The sequence below is a fragment of the Siniperca chuatsi genome, linkage group LG13 (assembly GCF_020085105.1).
Source record: "Siniperca chuatsi isolate FFG_IHB_CAS linkage group LG13, ASM2008510v1, whole genome shotgun sequence".
Taxonomy (NCBI): Eukaryota; Metazoa; Chordata; class Actinopteri; order Centrarchiformes; family Sinipercidae; genus Siniperca; species Siniperca chuatsi.
The window spans coordinates 18,709,413-18,726,534 of record NC_058054.1 but is presented as its reverse complement, the minus strand read 5'-3'; the positions used below and the strand labels follow the sequence as shown (position 1 = coordinate 18,726,534).

General features: G+C 39.8%; 2 protein-coding genes and 1 non-coding gene across 3 annotated transcripts; 1 reads left to right on the top strand and 2 right to left on the bottom strand.

The window, feature by feature from the left end:
* Positions 1-75: 75 nt before the first annotated feature.
* On the bottom strand, positions 76-7,418 carry LOC122887195 (ceramide synthase 2-like). Its single transcript, XM_044220168.1, has 11 exons — positions 7,266-7,418; positions 6,491-6,665; positions 5,099-5,216; positions 4,080-4,198; positions 3,888-3,945; positions 3,699-3,749; positions 2,683-2,775; positions 2,253-2,381; positions 1,290-1,399; positions 1,019-1,172; positions 76-843 (listed from the first exon to the last, which is right to left on the bottom strand). The coding sequence occupies exons 2-11, from the start codon at positions 6,655-6,657 to the stop codon at positions 628-630; spliced, it is 1,215 nt and encodes a 404-aa protein (XP_044076103.1). The 5' UTR covers positions 6,658-6,665; positions 7,266-7,418; the 3' UTR covers positions 76-627.
* On the top strand, positions 3,260-3,332 carry trnar-ccu. The gene has a single exon. It is a non-coding gene; the product is annotated as a tRNA-Arg (tRNA).
* Positions 7,419-11,175: 3,757 nt separating the features above from the next.
* On the bottom strand, positions 11,176-16,643 carry LOC122887341 (cortexin-1-like). Its single transcript, XM_044220438.1, has 2 exons — positions 16,505-16,643; positions 11,176-13,710 (listed from the first exon to the last, which is right to left on the bottom strand). Exon 2 carries the CDS (start codon positions 12,958-12,960, stop codon positions 12,685-12,687), a length of 276 nt encoding a protein of 91 aa, XP_044076373.1. The 5' UTR covers positions 12,961-13,710; positions 16,505-16,643; the 3' UTR covers positions 11,176-12,684.
* Between the last annotated feature and the right edge of the window lie 479 nt (positions 16,644-17,122).

Genomic DNA, 17,122 nt, shown 5'->3' with positions numbered 1-17,122 from the left:
AGTTGTAAACTGACACTTACAGAACTCGTCTATCAAAACTATTTCTAGTTTCTTAAATCATCACACGAGACAAAGTAATATCATCACTTTATTTCTTGCATTTAAATATCTACTGCATGTTATGTAACAATGTCATTATTTTACAATAGTTAACAACCACTTCAGTCTACTGGGTGTCACAATAGCTACCTAGATTATGTCTTTTGTTTTGCTATTGTGTTATTTCTACAATCTTTCCATTTCAAACATGTGCTTTGTGAACTTGCTGAATGCAAACAGTGTAAACAGTCTGCAGCGTAGGTTGCAATGAAGAAAAACATCAGGCAGGCACTGAACACTTTCATGATTCCCTGATTTTATGTCCTGCTGCAGCAGCCCAGCCTGCAGTGTGTAGCAGAGTGGCGCAGCGGAAGCGTGCTGGGCCCATAACCCAGAGGTCGATAGATCGAAACTATCCTCTGCTATTGCAGCGTTTTTCAATGACTAATGATTTTAAACTCTCACAGCTTAACTTGTCTAAAAGTGACGCACAGTGGCATCAGCACACAGGAACTGTAGTAAAGCGAGTAATACCACTCAATACGTAAATCGTGGCTGTTACAATTGTGACATAGGAAAACTGTCACCTCACTGAGCTTTACGCATTCTTTCGGCTGCAGATGCCCTGTGGTTGGTCAAGTTATTTAGGACACAACTGTTGGTCAGCATAGACAGTTTGGAGTTCAGGGAGTCTTTACTTTTCTTCCAATCGTAATCTCCTCCTTGTTCCACATTTTCATCTCCTCCTTTATCGTTCTCTTCTTCAACCTCGCTCTCTTCATCACTGCGTTCGTCTTTTTCCAGCTGGAGAGAGAAGCAGATTCAGGGTTTAACATGTATGACAAAGATGAGAAACTAGCCTAATCTTAAAACTAATTTAGGAATTGTCTTTCCATATGATGAAAGCTACTATGCAAGGATCACTAATGTTAGTCAGAGATGCCCTTTGGTTACTTTCAGCTTTACTACTGATTCTCACCTTGCCTTTCAGGAACTTATAGACCATGCGTAAGATTAAGCCAGCCCAGAAGATGTGAAGAGCCTGCAGCACCATCAGCAGGATGTTGAAAAAGTAGTAGCCGACAAAAGGTTCAAACTCCTCCATAGACAGTACCAGTGTGGTATGGATGATTCTGTAAATAATCAAACAATTGGAGTGATGTTGAAAAGTGTTTCTGACGACAGACTTATGAGTCACCCATGCTGTATTAAGTCGTTTTTTCGACAAAAAGAGTACGAGTAAACCTTACTTGCTGGGGAAAACCACCAGTCGAGTCACAAGGAAGACCACAGCAAACACAACAAACAGCGTGTCACACATTTTCCTCCAGCCAGTGCCATAGTTGAACATCTTGGCAGACTGCAAAAACACTAATGATTGAAGTGATCAAACAAATACAAACCATAACTGAAGCCAAATGTGAAGTGAACTCACCACAGTGAACAAAACATTAGTGAAACATTAGCCAAGACAGGGGATCAGGAGAATAGATAAACAGGAAAACATGTCTTCAACAAGGGGAAAGCAAACATGAGCATGTGTGCTTGATGTCAGCTCAGTCCATGATGAGTCTGTAACATGAGCAGACTTCCACACAGTGCAGACCAAGGCTATGTGCTGTATATTTCAAATGTTATCAGCATCATTTGCATGTTTTTTTCCTGTTGCTTTGCCGTTGTTATTTCCTTTCACGTGTTTTACTGAGTGCAAGAATCCAGCACAACTTTTAAAATATTCTTTAATTCGTTTCTCATGTAAACAAAAGTCACCTTGGGCTGCTGAAGTGATGCTATCAGGGCTCAGTCACAGGATCTGCCTGCTGATATAAGTTGAGCATCCTGCAGGCTACTACACAGATCTCAGACCAGATACTTGTTTTCTAAGAACAGCCTCAGCGTGAAGCTCTTACTGTAGTTTACAAAATTTAGGCCTGCAGTTTTTCTCAGTTTGATAGGGTTACACAGAGGCAAAAAAATGACCAATGTGGAGGTGAATTTATGGTGACATACTCTGAAGAGATTAATTATATTTGGAAGGTCCCATGTGCCTGTTTGGCCCTGAGTCAAACAGGTCTGAGTAGATGACACCGGACTCTTAATGTACATTGAGCACCACCAAGGTTACATGAAAGCAGCATTGCCTACAGATTTGTAAAAATAAGTCAAATTTATCCGTTTAGCACGGTGGGAGAGTGTGTGAGATTTTGCGTTACCTCAAGCAGGATGTCAGAGGAGTCATGAAGCAGCATGACCAAGGTGCCGACGCGAATGTAGTTGGCACAGTAGGAGAAACTGAGCAGGAAGATGGTGGCCAAATGGTGGATCACCTGTTCTTTAAAATCCTGGCAAACCAAACATATGTAGAATATCTATTCAGTATAATAAAATAACCTTCATATGTCCACAGAAGAATTTAAATTCCTGCTCTTATAGTTACTTATTGACCACGTGTTAAGGGAAGTTTCTCATTAAAGCAGAAGTGCAAGCCATCAAGTATGAAATATGACCAGGCTGAAGCAAACATAAGACTAATACCTTCTAATAGCTTGCCTCTAAAGGGCAGATGTGCTGTGTGTCGTTTAGAAACTGAGGAGGGAATCTATTGTGTAACATTTATCAATGAATGAACGTTGAGGTCCTCACCTTCCTCTTGATGTCCACAGAGATCCGGAGGAGCAAAGAGCCATAAAAACCCAACTCTAGCATGTAGTACCAGTAATGAGCTCTCTCCATGGGCTGTGGACAGACCCAATATCGTTCAAAAGTCAGTAAAAAGTGATTCAAAAACACCTGGACATTTACTGGCAGCACAAAAAATAATAGAGGAACAGCTGGAGAGTTGTAACAATTTTACTGAACTGCACTGAAAATTCAGATAAGGAAGGGTGTATGAATAGTTGCTGTTTTTTGTCTTCTGTGATAGTAAACGGAATGTCTTTGGGTTTTGGACTTTTGGTCGGACAAAACAAGACATTTGAAGACGTCACCTTGGGCTTCGTGAAACTGTGAGAGGCATTTTCACTTTTTCTGACGTTGTATAGACCAAACAATCAGTCTGCAGTGTAGGCTACAGTGAACATCAGGCAGACACTGAACACTTTCATGATTCCCCGGTTATACTTCACACACAGACTACCATCCCTGTCCATAGAAGATGAACTCAAAAAGAATTACAGTGCAATGTCACTGAATGAACTGATGCAAAACAGTATGTGCAGCTGCCCCAGTGGCCTAATGGATAAGGCACTGGCCTCCTAAGCCAGGGATTGTGGGTTCAAGTCCCATCTGGGGTGTTGAGCAGAGAAAATCAAATGCTGTTGTATTCCTTGCAGCCCTAAAATGGAGCTTTGGTGTTGTGATTTATTTACACATAGTCATTGTTCTCTGTAGTAAGAACGAAGAAACAGATACTAACTAGCTAATGATTTTGTGCTTGTTTTACATTTCCTCAAACAAACTTAATCTGAAACTCAGATTTCACTCAGACTACCGTTAAAAACTGATCACAACTAGCAGATTCCACATAATACAAGGCTTTCCTCATTCTTGGAGATGCACATGTTTTAATATAGGAGGACAGTAATAGTAATGTAAAACATTTTTTGATTAATAAATCATTATTAAAAACAAATGTAGGTGAAAACAAGTAATGTTTTCACCTGAACTGGATATTGCCTCCAACATTCCCTGCAGTCCCAGAACCACGGTCTCTGCAGAGAAAAGATAAAGAACATTTTAACTTAACTTGTCAGCTCTGATTCACTGACAAGTTATAGCAAGTTTAGCAACAATTGTAGTGTTTTGTTACGATGCTATTGTTATAAAACTTGCTTGAAACTCATACTTACATCAATCAAACAGGCCAGTCCGGCCATGAAGGCTGTGAGGTAGAAAAAGAACCTCCAACTGAAAAATAAAACACTTGATATCAGATATTTTGAACACTGAAACAAAAGGCGCTTAAAAAATATAGCTTGAGAGAGTGTCTCTTTTTTTTGCAGTGGTAACTGATCAAGGGTTTTGGAGAGAAGAGCACTCACGCAGCTTCACCAAATTTCTTGGTTTGACAAGGCCTGTCTTGGTTCCTGCGAAGTCTGAACCAGGTCTCAATCTGCCTCTGGGTTTTGCCACACAGCGACATCAAACCAACAATTTCACTCTGAAACAACAATGGAAGGTAGAAATATGACACGGGGAAGGATGGAGCACAGAAAGCGATGTTGGAAGATACAGCATATAATGAAAGCAGAGGCAGATAGAGACAGTGGATGTTATTCTTTCCATCAAATCATCTCAACTTCACGATCCACTAAATGGACACAGGTGTTAAGTTACTCCCAAAGTGTTGTTGTAGCTAAATGTAAAAGTGTTAATGAAGTAATCTATGGACCTACTGATATTAATGATCATCTGCAGGTTTTAAACAAACAGGCCTACTGGGATTAATTAAATTTGCTCATGTGATGCAGTAAAGCCTCTACTTATTTTGTTCTCTCTCTCTCTCTCTCTATATATATATATATATATATATATATATATTTATATATATGTATATATATGTATATGTATGTGTATATATATATATATATATATATATATATATATATATATATAGTGTACACACACACACATATTTATATTTATATATATATGTGTGTGTGTGTGTGTGTGTGTATATATATATATATACAATTCGAGAGAGAGAGAAAGCAAATATGAATGATTTTCTGGAAGCATCTCCAGATTATCCAAAAGCTGAGAGAGAATAATGCATGTATGTGTACGACACATTTTCCCCCGCGCTGGGTTTTCCAGGAACAAGGATGTGTTACCATCTCAATACTCATGTTTCTCTGTGCTTTTCACACAGGACATTATCCCACCTACAACTAACAAGAGGAAGTAAATGCTTAAAATATTTGAGAAATGTAAAAACCTGTCGTCTGGATCCTTTTTCAGTGTTCTCAGATAACTACTTCTGGATTTTAAAAAAAGTGCTACAAATCGAGCTGAACTGTGGAAAGCACAAATGATTGTACTGAGGCCTTTTCAGACTAACCTGTGTCGGCTGTTTGCTCCTCTGGGTGTAAAATGACTCCAGCTTCGGGGAGGGGTCAGCAGGCACTTGCAATCTATTCTTCACCCCCAAATATCTGCCCATGGGTGGGGCAAAGAACCTAGGGGCAAGGAAAACAAACGACAGCTCACACAAATGATAATATAACACCCACTATGGGACAGTCAGGGTGCCAGCCTGCGGTTGTTTAGCTACACTTATCTTTACATATTAAGCCATTTAACAGTCAGTCAAAAACAAACACTAGAACTAGGACAACTGAATGCTATACTGTATATACGACATACTTGTTACGGCAAGACACAAAGCAGTGTGTTTCTATACATCCACAGTGTATGGACGTATAGTATTCCCACTAAGTTTGACACATATTTGTATTTAAGATAAGCTAAAACTTTATTGTTTACAGCACAAGAAACAGTCCAGGGAGGAGTGAAGAAATGGAAACAGGATACATATAAGTAGAAAAAATATATACAGTGTGCAAAAATGTATTGTATTTGCAAAACCAATAGTGTAGTTTTCTGATACTCCAGAGCAAAGTGACACAGTAAATTAAGTATAATTGGAATATATATTTATAGTATGTAAAATGCAAAATATATTATGAACAGTATATATACACATATACCTAATAGAATAAATAAGAGATAACAGAATACAACAGAATAAAGCAGCATAGTATTATTAGCATTATAATGATTATTAGTATTGGAATAATATGACATAACAATGACATTTTGACTGGGTTTAACGAGCCATTTGATTCCACTAACTCTTCACTCCTGTGAATGTTACAACAGTGAACACACTGGAGATGTAATCAACCAATCAAAATCCCTGAAGACAGTCTGTGTGTGTGTGTGTGTGTGTGTGTGTGTGTGTGTGTGTGTGTGTGTGTGTGTGTGTGTAAAAGTGCCTATGAGGCTTGTTTGCACTCATAACAAGCCCACTGCAACGGTCACTTGGTCTTTACTACCTACAGTTTATCTTATAGATCATTAGATTTTGGAAATAAAGTTCAAACTGAAAATCATCAGATGAGGAAAAAGCTTTCCAAGCAAACAGAAATTGGTCTAATTTAAAATAATATTCATTGAATATCCTCCATTTAGGCAAGACCATTTCTATGTACCCCCCCCCCTCCACATCAAATAATACTGGCTTTTTCAATTGTGATAAAAACCTCAGATGAATGATTGCGTTTCTTAAACAAGGAATGTAGGTATTGTTTCAGGTCAGGGAGGGATACGTGTATAATTGTCAAAGCCACACACCACTGCAGACACAACAATGGTCCTTCCTCTAAAGCCTACATTATCCCAAACACATCACCCAGGTCTTTACAGAACAAAGACAGCAGGTGTGTTTTACCTCTCAAACACATAACGCAGGGCGATAAAGCCCAGTGCGAGGGGCAGAGCTATGAGAAGGTCCTGGGGTCGCGGTCGGTCAGAGTCTGCCAGCCGTGCCATGTCTCTCCAGGTCACACCTGGAGGAAGCCAGTAGTCCTGCCTCCACACGTCAGGAAGCAGGTCCATTCTGCTGTCTTTGGACAGGCAGAGGCGAAGAAGAAAAAGTAAACTTGGTGAAGATGATGTTTAAAACAGAGGTTTTTCACATAGCTAAGCCTCAGCCCAACCAAATGAGATGAACCCAATCTGGGAAGTCTGGGAGAGAGACAAGAGAGAGATAAAAAGAGGAATACTATGTTGGCACATCATAAACACCTTTAGAGTTTATGGACAATAAAATGTCATATTTGCCACAAAAAATGGCATCAAAATATTATTAATATTAATAATATTAATATTATTAATATCATTACTAAGTCACAGCAAAGCTATAAACGATACATTAAGTTTATCAACCTTTAGGAATATTACTCAGTCTGTCCATAATTCCGTAAAACCACCATACATGTAGTTCACAAAGCTGGGAAACAAAACAGGCCCTAAAATTGTCTAATAGTAGTCAATAGTATACTATACAAGTCTATACAGGGAATATAATAATATTATATATCTTGTCTGTGTTGACAACCAGACTGAAAACAAACAGTGGGGCGCAACTAGAAGTCCAGTTTCCACGGTGAAGCACACAAAGTTATAGTTAAACTGTTGAAATGGGCTGTAGAACAGAAACTCACCTGGCGGCAGCTCTGTGGAAATGATGAACGGATCAATGCTGAGAACAGAAGAATAAAATCCACCTTAAAATGTACATTTGTTTCAGCCTTATTTGGCTGGTGATGCACCTCGGTTCTGCTGTATCCTCACGACTAAACCAAAGAAGTGAGCCGCTCACTCATAACACTTCAGGTGTCAAGTTAGGCAGGATGAAGAGAAGCTGGGGCAGCTCATTTCAAAATAATAGCCCTTTGTCGAGACCGTTGCACTTAGTAATGAGTTTTGTTTGCAAATAAACCTGTCAGTATTTCTTTTCTAAAAGCACTTTTCCCGCAGACGCAACACAAACAGACACGTGTAAATACCTTATAAATGTATGGTTACTGAATACGAGGCATGGTCATAAAATATTAACCTGCCAAATTAGCAAAATATTTGCTACCTTCCAAAAACACTCACTTTAATTCATTTTAACCCATGTTGCTCCACAAGTCTGTACAGTAAATCTACAGTAATCGCTCGTAAAGGTAACATGGGAGTAGCCTACCTTTATTCTGAAGGCTTCCGGTATTCTCTGTCTTTTTATAACAGGATGATTTAACTTGATGGTTGAGCGGCTAAGGAAACGCCGGCCCCGTCTCTTCTTGCTCAAAGCTACGATTCATAACCCATTAACGCTAACTCAGCATGGGTAACAAAGGAAACACTGAGGTGGCTATTATACAGTTTACTAAACTGAAATGGTTTAGGCTAAACTTGGCGTTATATTAGCCCTATAACTTACTCTAAACATGAAGTTACAGAGTTAGGTTTCAAGTGCTACAAAGTAGGCTACAACCATAATCTAATGATAACAGAGTGTCTTAACGTAAAGCATTTAGCATTAACCCGTAATTGCTGATTGTGGCCACATCGGCAGCTTTTCAACAAAATTGACATAGTCTTTAAACTTAAGGTCACATGATGTGCAGTATATGTTACAGAAATAGCTTGACTAAACCTCTCCTGTTATTACATTCAAAACATTATGCATGGGGCTGGACTAAACCCTGACAGGAAAAACCTAATGCATTATATTTATTACATTTCCTTAAATTCGACCAAACGTTACGCGCTATAGTAAACATAAAATGACTGAAACATCTTTGACAGGACATACCAAGTATATCTAATTACATTTCCTTATACTCCATTGTAGGTTATACTCATGACAGACTTCTCCTGGGTTACCACTCTGTAGGAAAGCAGCTGATGACACCCACAGCAACAAACCCCGACACTTTCAGGACTTCATAGTTAGAAGGCAAACACACCTCTCCAAGTGTGTGCATAGCCCGGCTGTCAAGCTCACAAACTTTACCTTGAACAAACGTGTGCACGGTCATCAAAGGCTCTGTGACACACACACACACACACACACCCCTAAAACACACACAGACACACACTTCTTCTAAACCCATGCCAACACACACACAGTCCTCCTCACACCATCCTCCTCTTCAACCAACACTCTCAGCTGGTAATATTGTCATGAAGCAGGCTGTCTGCTGATAACCTCACCACTGTTGTGCAGATTAACTTTTTTGTCATGCACATCAGTCAGGACCACAGCTGTGTTATGTGTCAAGCACAGGTGTATTAGTCAGTGTGTGATAAATGTGTTTAAAGGACTTGTACTCTGTGTACTGGGAGAGAGAGAGTTTGTGTGCATTTTACATTAAACAACCATGATTTGCATGTGTTTGTGGACTGTGCGTAACTTGTGTTTGTGTGTTCATGTGTGTGTTGTGTCTGTGTCTGTGTGTCTGTGTGTGTGTGGGGGGGGATATGTGAAAGTGTTTATTCTGACCATGTCTGTGGGATGGAGTCACATTACCAGAAAAATAGCCTGTGCACATTCAGGAAGGTATTTGCATACTGTATGCACCTGCCTCGTCTGTATGTCCATGAACTGACACAGAGACAGATAATTAAGGTATTTTGTGTGTCTTTGTGTGTATTTATAAATTTGACGAAAGTTACATTTGTTTAGTTCTGCTTTTGGTTAATGCTATACAACACCATTATAATAATTATAGTGGTATTATTGGTAATATTTACAGTATATACACCCTCAACCACAGTAATATTGGGACATGTTGGAAGTGTCACATATGGTAATACAGAACAATTTTTGCCATGTATGTCCGGCCTGAGGTCATGTCTTTCTGTGATCCAACCTGATTTTCTGTGCGCACGTGTGTGTGTGTGTGTGTGTGTGTGTGTGTGTCCGTGTGTGTACCGTATGTGAGTATGTGTGTGATGGGAACTGAGTGCCTCTGTTGTTTTATCAAGGAAGTAAATTGTCAGAACCCACTGATGCAAAATCTGTCCTGTTAATTGCCAGACTAATGAGGTGGGGGTGTTACACTGTTCTTCCAACCATCTGTTGAAGCCTGCTGAACTGTAAACAGTAGAGGGCTGTTTTATTCCACTAACCGTCTGGCTGTGCACTGTTTGTGCTATAGGTTTATGACCACAGATAACTTGCCCTGACTAATTTCCCCACTAATACCCTTCTTACTGACAGTGGAAAACAACATTAACATTATAATTGAGGTTTCTATGCTCTAAGTAGCCATATAAATAAATAATTAGCAATGAATACATTGATTGATACAGTGTTGAAAGCTTTTAGCAGTTCAGGTAGACTGAAATGGTATAACTGAGGTTAACACTCTTCTCAGGACTGAGGCACCTCAGTGCTTTGAGCTAAATGCTAAAAATAGCATGCTAACATGCTCACAATCACAATGCTAACATGCTGATGTGTAGCAGGTATAATGTTTACATGTTCACTGTTAGCATGCTAACATTTGCTAATTAGCACTAAACACAGCTGAGGCGGATGAGAATGTCGTCAGTTTTGCAGGTACTTGGTCATTAACCAAAGTATTTGACCAATTAAATTTATGACCTGATGATGGCGCAAGATGAAAAGTCACCAAAGTTATTACAGTTCATCCCGAGGGGGACATGACTGTCTGGACCAAATTTAATGACCATCCCTCCAATAGTTGTTGAGACATTTCACTCAAAACCACAGATGTCAATCCTCGTGATGCTGTTGGCATGGCTAAAATGTGTGTTGATGTTTATGTTGAAGTAATAAAATACTCTGCAGTAGCTAATATAAGACAATATCAGAACAACTCTCAGATGAATGTGCTGTGGAAATGGACTCTACATATATAGTTCATCATTTAGCCAGCAGAATGACTTTTAAGTAAAGGATTACATATTACATATTATGCTCTTAGTGTAGAAGCACATTTGAGCACTGATTGATCCCACAGTGATCAATGGACTCGCACTTGTAGTTCTCAAAGTATCCAGAGGAGGTCACAGCTAACCAGATGGCATAAGGCCTTTCTCATTTCTCAGTTTCTACATCCTCGAGTTCTTTCCTCGCTCCTTTCCTTGCATCATGGTGCAAGAGTCTCTTCCTTAAGTTCCTGAGTGAAAGTGCTTACAGACTGAGGTTTTTTAAATGAGTCCCAAGTACTTTTGCTCTTCTTATTGTGATGACTGATGTTGATCTTTTGAAAACCCTAGCACTGATAGTGACATTTGCTCTTATGTATGTTTGTTTCTCTCGTCCAAACAAGCAGAGTGCTGTGATGAAGGTCACTCAGTGTAGGGATATATTTCATCTGGGGGGAAGTCTGACTCTGTGAGGGCTGATCCTTGTAAATTAACTGACTGTGTCTCTTTACAAGCCTCCAATTGATTATTGGATTTATTTCATTTGCTCTAAATCTTGCTAATATTGATTTTAGGGCAGCAGTGAGGACACCCTTTGCTCAAGTAAATGTTTCTGTGTGTTTGTATTTGCAGGTGCTGTGTTTGTGTGTGTACTGCAGGTCTGTAAAGTAATGAAACTGCCTAAAATCAAGACAAAAGCTTTTATTTCATTAAAAAAGTGTGCCACTTTAAAGAAACATTAGGAAAATATCTAATTTTTACAAGCAAGAGTCTACATCCAGGAAGTTGGACCATGTACAATAGTTTGGTATTAATAAACAGTCTTTTGGTCATCTTTAAGGAAACAAATCAACTTTTTAACAAATCAGTAAAATATCATTACTAAACTTTGTTTATAAAGAGCCTTCATAGCCACATTTCAAAGGACTTATAACAACGGCAGAAACAATACTACAAAACAAGTGGCAAAAGGAGCAGTAACATCATTAGTATGAAATTGATGATTGATTGAATGATTTTAGCTTTTCTCATATTCCTACAGGCACTGTTGAACAGATTTGGCTGGTGCACTGGACGGGGCCTAAAGGCAAAAAGGATTAGGCGGAGGAAATTGGTGTACATGCATTTCATAATCATAACTTTACATGACACATATTCAGTCAGCGCTGTGACCGTCCGCACTGAGCTTCATAAGCCTCTTAAAGGGATGGCGACATGAAATTGCACAAAGCCAAATAAAATATGTTGTATTAACTGTTATGTATTATAAACTTAAGCTTTTATAATGGGATAAGATTAAAATTTAGGACATTTAGTGAATTTTAAAGAAAATAGTGTGATACAAAAAGCAGCTAAAGCTCAATTTCAGGAGGCAATTTAAGTGATTCCCTCAAATTATAGAGGTGTTGGTTAATTTTACCTGAGGATCATCTTAGAGGCGGTAGAAATGCCTCACAGTATCCAGCATGGTTTACATTAAACATAAATTTAAAAAAAGGTTTCCAGTTCCAGAGAAACTATGACATCTTCTAAATGTTTGGTTCAGCTGCACTTCCAAAAAAAGCTCCAAAACAAAAGCTGCAGAGGACATTTTTAACATTTAATCAACACATAAAGTTGGCAGTCTTGTCTCTAAATCTTCAGTAACAGCACATATCAATTCTCTTTAAATGACTTCTATGTCTGCCCTAAACTAATTTAATTTCTCTTTTATTCAATCAGGACCTCTCTTGCAGCAGCTCTGCTCTCTATTTATAATTCAGCCCTGGGATTTGAAAAAACATTATAGAATTACAAAATGACATGATAAATGTAATGCTGCGATACTGATCGCAGTCTTCCTGCAGTGTTTGTCACTCTAAACCCTGCAGTGTAACATCATAAGTCTCCAATAATACTAATTATTGTAAATTAAAATGGATGCAGGACTTCTGGTGTGTCTGCTCCTTTTCTCTCTGCCCTGCTGCATTTAATCCGTATACAGGTACTGTTTAATGGTTTTTATGCTGTTATCTTGACAGCTTGGATTACCCCAACCTAATATACTGTAACATACTGCAGTTTCTTTCATTTTCAGGAGCTGAAACTCTGGAAATAGAAGCTTTTAGCAGGGCATGCAAAAAACCTCATCAATCAAAAGTCCCTCAAAAGAACCTTTACACATCACTCTCCTCATCTCCCGATCTCGCCTCGTCTTTACACTAGTGCATAATCAAACTGCCCTCTGTCCAGCCCCTCCTTATGGTCCGTCCATGATGATGCCGGCATGCTGCTGTAGGGATCTAACAAGATACGGACGCAGCGAACAAGCAGAAAGAGCAGCAGCAGCACGAGGAGGCCAACGAAACACAGGGCCGTTCCCTGCTCGGGGTGCCCTGCCATGGGCTGTAGCATCGTCGGGCCCCTGGGGAACCCGGGCGGAGCAGGAGAGGAGAGCTCATAGTCCACAACCCAGTAGTTGGTGTCACTCATCTTGGAAGTGAGGGAATGTTTTGAAGGTAGAAATCGTTCACTTTTAAAGTTTTATTTTGCAGTCAGAAGCTATGAGGAATGGCGTGGCTCTGCAGGGTCATCTTTGTTTTTGAGTGTGAATTCTAAAGCCGGAGGGAGATCACATAGTGAAATCTGGCAGATGTCAACAGATTGAACTCAACAACAGCGTTTCCCACAAGCACATAGGGCAAAGAAATTTGTTAGTTCCAGCAGAAATAACACGGGGCAAATCAGCAGTGCAAATTAATAAGCCCTCTGGTGAGCCGAACAGCAAGCTGAGGCATGCTCAGTGAGGTTTAATTAGATTTAACTGGCTGGTGTCCAGGTGTCCCGCTTTCTTTCTCCCACATAGACTCACTTGCTCTCAAGAGAAGCTCACAACACAAAAGCTGAGGTCACTACTTCACCTTCAAACCATCTGCACGGTCCTCAGTGTGTCGATATTTTAAGTGTCATCCAATAGCAGCCCTAGAGGGGCATTTATTGTGATTAAGTATAAATCTCAATCAAGTGGCTGAAGATGTTCCATAGATCTATCAAAGTGCCTTCAGGCTGTAAATGATCCGTGTTGTGGTGCTTCAGAGAACGTTTTTGTATTCAATCACTTGAATGGTTTGGCCGTGTTGCAATGAGTTGTTGATTTACTGAAAGAGCTTCTATTTTTATATCTTCATCTTCATCCGGAGTCACCAGGAACCTCTTCATGTGGGAATTCGCTCATCAAGATACCTACGAGAATGAAAGCAAAGAAAAAACACAACATGAGTGAATGAGTTTCCAGCATGCAGAGGTGTTGAATGGAGGGAAAAGTTGGATTGATTCAGGGGGGGTCAGAGCTCGACAGGGGCCTTGGAACATGTCAAGGATTATAGATTTTTACTGTTTTAGGGCTCCGAGTGTTTTCAGGGGGCCCCTGCCAGCACAACTTACAAGTGAAAAAGTCTCACTTTAAAACTGTTGTTACACACCCTGTCCAATCTTCTAATCTTTCTCGTGAGAAAAATAGCTGAGACAAAGCAGAAGCACTACCACTCTCCTGAACTCTGGTCCAGCATAGTACAAGAGAAATAAATCAGACACTGATGACGGAAGAGAAAAATGTGGAGAAATCTGTTAGAGAGTTGCTGCACTCTTGCACAGAAACACTCTCTGTAACCTCTTTAATGGGCTGTGGAGTGGAGAGACATTTCCTGCTGTAGGTGCACTCCCCAGTCAGCAGATTCTATTCCAGGAGTCTTCGTCTCCCTCTTTACCACCCCGCCGGTCCTCACAAAGACACGTTGATAGCTCCCCTGCTGTCCGGATGATGGGACTAAAGGGCACAGCGAAGCTTAAATAGGAGACTTGAAGATATAATGAAAGAAACTGTCTGCCTCAGAATCAATTATCAAATGGCCTGTGGTTACATCAGGCCGGACAGTTCAGGTAGCTGCATGTACAGAAGGAAGCCAAATGAAGCATCAATAGACAATAGAGAGCCATGAAGTTTACACAACACGACAACACATTAGTCAAAGTCAGTAAGTGCAAACCACTCTGCTGCACAGGCTGCTAATGAAAGCTGGAAAATATCAGTTGCTGTAGTTTAATTACTTCTACAACTAATAATAATAATAATAATAATAATATCACATTTTCCATTAAAGACATACATAACCTTTACTTCACAAATGATTTTTGTAGTTTTAGGATGTGAATGTTTTTTATCAACTGCCAGACATCATGAAAGGAAACGATACAAGACTGGATTTAAAAGTTAACTGAGATTTGTTTCCTCTTAAATCCTTTTGCTGGGTCTGCCCAGTCAAAATATAGTTATAGAGAGTTACGCAACAAAGCCAACATTTCTGCTAGCCACTGCAACTCTACTTGACAGTTTACTTTATGCTACATTGGCAGAATGTGCAGTGGTAGGTAGGGGAGGGTTACATTAATTAAGCTCCATCCTACATTTTTTATCCCATGAACCACCTTCCTCACAAGTCAAGAAGTCAAACAAAACACATTTTTTATGTCTCAAATTTGTCTAGTTGTTCTTTCTCACAAGCCAACTCAGCAGATATGTGGGTCCGTTGAAGATGAGGGTTTCAAAAGGTGACCAGCAAAACCACTGTATGTTTTCAGGTCATTCGAAAACTCTGCAGGTTCCCCAAGGTCATAATGACATACAAACACCACAGAGCCGAGGACGAGGATGGAAACCCAGTCACATTGAGAAGCAAAACAAATACAGCTTTAAAGAATATAAAAGAATGTGCAACATCAATTTCATGGCTCATGAGATGCCTGCTTTGGTTCCTAAGCAACAGATAGATCACACTGTGGTGCCTCACCACATCTGATTTAAACATACAGAAAAAAAACTGACTTTTAACTGTTCTGGACCCCAGGTTGGAAGTAAAATATGGACGATTGTCACAGAATCGCAGTTTTAGGTTTAAAAACAGCAATAAAATAAGGTAAAAAGAAGCTTTACAAAAGCCTCAAGCAGCCCTGCCAATGATTTCTGACGACAGAGCACATGCAGTGACATATGGCGTCCCTCGTAGCTGTAATACCTGTAATACCTCCCATTTATACCTGTGGATTATGACAGCAGCTTTGAAAATGTCAAGGACTTCTCCAAATAAAAAGGGTGAAATGATGTTGTCTAAAGTAAACCCTGAATGTATGACTGCCAGAATAAACAAAGCCAAATATCTCTGTCATGTAACGTTTCTGATTGTATGGCATCTACAAATGTTAGATGAACAGCCTCATGAAACACTTCAGTGTACACAGCACTGTTGTCTCCACCTTTCTTTTATCCCTGCTGGTAGTGATCTCTGAATATATCACCCCAAAGACTTTCTGTAGTTTGATGTTTGTTCTTCTGGTAAAAAGCAATGAAATTTCTTCATCACAGAAATAAATTCAATTAGTTCAAAGATTCAAAGACAGGCCATTTACAACTTCTCTTGAAAGAAAGTAAGAAGAAGCAGATTATTTATCTCCTTTTAAAACTTAAACTACTTCACTGAATTGTGACATAAGACGAACATCATGCAGCGAGAGCCGTGGGTGAATCTACTTTTGTATTGTTAAGGTTTCCAAGAACATAGAATTAACTCCGCCCTGATACCATGAGTGCAGTATACATGTTGGTGCCTTATCAATCTGTGAAAGGCAGCACAATGGCATGGACTAACTTTTAACATTAATATTGCCTGGTTTATTGTGATGCTGTCTCCATTGTATGACATGGTAGAAGGACAGGTAACTGGATCACGCCTGTATAAATAAGGGACACATTACATATTTTTCTTTCTTTTAAAACATTGAATTTGTGATTCCAATGTAACAAAGTTACAGCCTGCATAAGACAACTTGTAAAAGTGTGATTCATAAAGTAACCCCATGGCCATCCATGACATGACACTCACAGCTCCACACTGACTCTTACATACAAAAGTTCACTTATGACAAACAAATCATTCCATCATTCCAGTGACAAACTGGAGGACGATCAGATTAGGGAACTTACTTTCCGGCTGGTATCACAGCTGAGGACATGTGGTCAGAAACACGGTGTGGCGATGATCCTGCAGCAGCAGCTGTTCAGCACCGCAGACAGCTCCGGGCTCGCTTCAGGTCTGAACTCTGTCACGTCCTGCATCTCCTCCTCTGCTTCGTCAGGAGCTTTAAATCCGCTCAGTTTGTGGGATCCGCCCCGCCTCCCTCCCTGCCCACTTATGACTGTCCCTGTATAGGCACATATAATGTTTTCGTTTGGATGAGTTAAGCCGCGTGTGGCTCCTGCATTTTGTAAGAGGACTGCGGTGGGGGGGGGGCACTGTAGCCATGCAGCCAATATGGCACAGACATAGTGCCAATGAGTTTGATCAGGTTTATTGTTGTTTACTGCAAAATAATAAGACTCCCATTTTCTTAAAATGATCCTATACGAATAAAAATCAACTTTTGAACGTCGTTGCGGATGACCGGTGACAGGTGCGGAGGAAAATAAAAAGACCATAAAGGTAAAAACGTCGCTTATAACTACTTCTCACTTCCTTTTCAAGTTTTTTTGTACGGGTTTTCCTATCCGAATCGAGGCTCTGGGGAAAGAGGGTGTCATATGTTGTACAAATCTGAGACAAAT